The sequence below is a fragment of the Bison bison genome, unplaced genomic scaffold, assembly GCF_000754665.1.
Source record: "Bison bison bison isolate TAMUID 2011002044 unplaced genomic scaffold, Bison_UMD1.0 scf7180017864484, whole genome shotgun sequence".
Taxonomy (NCBI): domain Eukaryota; kingdom Metazoa; phylum Chordata; class Mammalia; order Artiodactyla; family Bovidae; genus Bison; species Bison bison.
In genome coordinates this window covers 1,942,398-1,946,041 of record NW_011495044.1, presented here as the reverse complement: position 1 = coordinate 1,946,041, position 3,644 = coordinate 1,942,398, and the positions used below count along the sequence as shown (strand labels likewise).

Genomic DNA, 3,644 nt, shown 5'->3' with positions numbered 1-3,644 from the left:
GGTGCTTCTATTTCATCAACTGGAGACCCAGAAGAATCAAATTGACTTCTTTCTGTGAAATTGAGGCTAGTGGAAGAAATAGGAACTTGTGATAAAGATATACTGCCACAGGAGAGAAACAAAGTGCTCTTGAAATTCGGGGATTGGGAGAAGGGCATGAGAAATCATTCCAGAGTGTGCAGTAGCCTATAAGCTGTATCATACAGGGCATTCTGAATTAAATAGATGGAAAAAGGCAGCTTAACAGCTCACTTGGCCCATGCAGTGAACATGGTTCATTGAAGGGGATGGGAGTTTGAGGGGAGGACTGAGGTATAGAGTAGGGGGTGTGCAGTATAATTTCTTTTTTTTTTTTTGGCCACACCATGTGCCTAGCAGGATCTTAGTTCCCCTGACCGAGGACTGAACCTGGGCCCCAACAGTGAAAGCATCAGGGAATTCCTGCAGTATAACTTAAAAGCAGGGGTTTTAGCATATTTGCTGTGAAACTTCAGGCACGTTAACCTCTTTGAGCCTGTCAAACGTACAGAGATAGTACCTACCTCACTTTCAAGATAATGCATATCAAGGCCTGAGCATCAAGGTCAGCACATAGCTGTCATTCTTTTGAATACCAGCTATCATTTGTGAAGAAAAATGGGAATGCCGCAAATGCCACAATTGTTAGGTAATCTCTAGGTAATAGAGATCAAACAGATTTTTAAGCAGTAGAGGTGTTGACCAATGGTGCTTGGAAATAACTGGATCTTGGAGTCAGAAAGTCTGAAGCTGTTCTCAGAGTGGCTTCTCTCCCATTCCCATCCAAATCTGCCTACCCTCAATCCACACGCATTTCAAAACCACGTTTCTAAAAACCAGCCATTTATATCTGCTTAGGTAAGTTACAGAGGGAGTAAGGTGGTATATTTACAAGTTGGTTTGTCCAGATATACTATAACTTAGTGTCTGTATTTAATATTGACAACCAAAAAATATATATAAATATCTTCCAACTATACACAGCAGGGCAGGAGTGTCCAGGTCTTCTTGAATAGTGAGTTCTCGGTTTCCCATGGCCCTCCTCCTCTCATGGTGATCATCTGGCCCTCAGTGCAAAGGAGACTAGCACCTGGCAGCCCAGTATGGCCCTTCCCCTCTCCTCCCTGCACTCCAGTGCTCCCAACTGGTCTCAGGCAAGGAAAGGTTAATTTGAGTGGTTGGATAGGAAGAGACGGGAATAGGCAAAACCTAATGGAGCCTGACCCCTAGGTTTGGGAGACCCAGGCCCATAGAAGGGGTGGCCATAGCCACCTCTTGGGGTAGAAGACTCATAGTTTGCAGTTCGATTAGTGTGTCCTTAGGTCATAGGTCCGGCCCTACAGATTAGCTTGGCAAAGAAGGCAAGTGTCTAGGCAGGGCTTGGTCCCCACCCTCAGGCACTGAGCCATTTAGGGTGAAGCCAGGGATGTGGGTGAAGGAGACTCTGGCTGATAAAAAAATAATAACAAAATCAGTAATAAAAAATTATAAAACCTGTTGCTTGTCTGAATAGATCTGAGCAACAGTCTTTTGTTAAAATCCTGGAGCCGTTAGTGTCCTGAATATTCTTCTGGACATCACTGCTGGCTGAAGGAAGGAGGCCCCAGGCCCGGCTCTGCTGAGATCTATCAGTTTGAGAGTCTCATCCAGCTGCCTGTGCTCTGAGAGATCCTTGGGCCACTGGGAGCAGACCGGGCTGGTGGTGTGGGACACCTCACACTTGGGAGTCAGCTCCCAGGGGGTGGAACAGCTCCTCAGGTGTCTTGTCACTTTGACTTGCTCCTCCCTGCCGGAAGCCAGAAGCAATCTCATCGAAGGTCCGGCCTTTTGTCTCGGGAACTTTGAAGTAGGTGAAGATGAAGAACAGAACCAGGAGCACGGTGAAGATGATGAAGACGTAGGGTCCGCACAGTTGCTGAAAGACACATAGAAACACTTGGTTGGAGACCTGCCCCTACATCCTACCCTTAGGATGGACGGTCACTTTACCTTTGGGTCCTTGATCTGAGAAAGGGAACACCCACCTACAACCCAGGAGCACTACAACCCAGGACTCTGCTGCACCTGGCATGTGATAGAAGCAGATTCTGATGGCAGAACAGAATAGACAATTCAAAGCTAAGGGAAGAACCCTGGAGTGGAGGTCAGGGTTCTGAGCCCATAACCTGGCCTTCTGAGCCTGTTTCCTTCCCAGTGTGATTCCAGTAAGGACAGCAGGGACAGCATTTTGCACAGCACTATGGGGTCCTGTGTGCAGGAGAGAAACGCTGAGGTGTGGGGACTCTGGGGCTCTCACCTCCACATACTGGAAGCACATGCCCACAATGAAATTCGAAGTCCAGTTGGAGAAGCCAGCGACGGCAATGGCAGCAGGGCGAGGGCCCTGGCTGAAGAGTTCAGCCACGATGAACCATGGGATGGGGCCTGGGCCCACTTCAAAAAAGGCCACAAAGCCAAAGATGGCCACGATGCTCAGGTAGGACATCCAGGGCAGCCGCTCCTGAGGAGGATGAGAGGGGAGGAAAGTTAGGCTGGGCTGTGCTGGGTCCTCAGAGGAAACCAACTCCAGGGGCAGCCCAGGGCAGGCAGGAGGCCTCGGGCTGGCCCTGGATTTGCCGTGTGACTTAGGCACCCAGGGCCAGCTCTCAGTGTTCTCATCTGAACAAAACAGCTGAAGCCCCGCATGGTGGTTGTTGGCTTGCATCTGCCTCCAGGAACGTCACGTAGCTGCACACAGGAGGTGCTAAGAAGAGGGCCCTGTGGTCCCCTGGCTCTGGCTGTGGAGTAGTCTGCTTATGGCTGGAAGATGTGGAAGAACATTCCTGGGGGTGGCTGTCAGAGGCTTGTAAGGTACCCAGCTCAGGACCAGCATTGGGCAGGCATGAAGTTCCACAGAGAGCCATTCTCGAGGAGACCACAGTAGAGGAGTTATATGGTTTTGTTCCAGATCCCAGATCCCCTGCTTATCACCTGTGGCATGCTGGGCCTCTCAGTCATCAACGTACTCTCTAAGCCTTGGTGCAGCTGTAAAATGAGTGTCTTGGTGTTTTCCTTGCCCAAACACTGGATAAGTGAGTGGTGTGTGAAGTGCCTGGGATAAGGTTATCATAGAGGTTATAGTCACAGGCTTGGGGCCAGCAGGCCTGAGGTTGATTCCTGGCTTTATCTGCTGCATTACTGACCTCACTGGGAAAGGGGGTGGGGGGACGTTTCCTCACTGGAGAAGTGGAAATATTGACCGAACTACTCCTGTGCATTCTGAGGACTAAGTGAGATAAGGCATGTTTCCACGCCTCTGTGGTAAGGAGACCATTGCTTTCTAGGGCTGTTTACAAGAAGAATTGAGGCTGTGGAGGAAGACTTTGCAGAGCAGCTCCAGGGGCGAGGGAACTGGTGGGGCTGGAGGTGTGGTGGTGAGAAAGCATCAGGCAGGGAGGAGCTGGTTCAAGACCAGGTAAGAGTGGAAAGAGACAGCCCAAGGAAGCCAAAGGTCCGGCCCAAGCCTGGGGCTGTGGGTGGGGCAGAACGAGGGGGAGGGCAGCCCCACTTGGGGTCCGGATGCCATTGGCCAGCTTGGGGCTGAGATGAGCACCTTGGGATGCCCACGTGAGCTCCCCCTTTCCCCC

General features: G+C 50.7%; 1 protein-coding gene across 2 annotated transcripts in view; it reads right to left on the bottom strand.

The window, feature by feature from the left end:
- Positions 1–844: 844 nt before the first annotated feature.
- The window catches only part of SLC2A1 (solute carrier family 2 (facilitated glucose transporter), member 1), a 28,412-nt gene continuing 25,612 nt past the window's right edge, over positions 845–3,644 (bottom strand). For both annotated transcript variants that reach the window (XM_010862638.1, XM_010862639.1), the window contains 2 exons: positions 2,315–2,518; positions 845–1,933 (listed from right to left, as the gene is read on the bottom strand). In XM_010862638.1, coding sequence (XP_010860940.1) covers positions 1,733–1,933; positions 2,315–2,518 — 405 coding nt within the window. In that variant the 3' untranslated portion in view covers positions 845–1,732. The remainder of the gene's footprint in view (positions 1,934–2,314; positions 2,519–3,644) is intronic.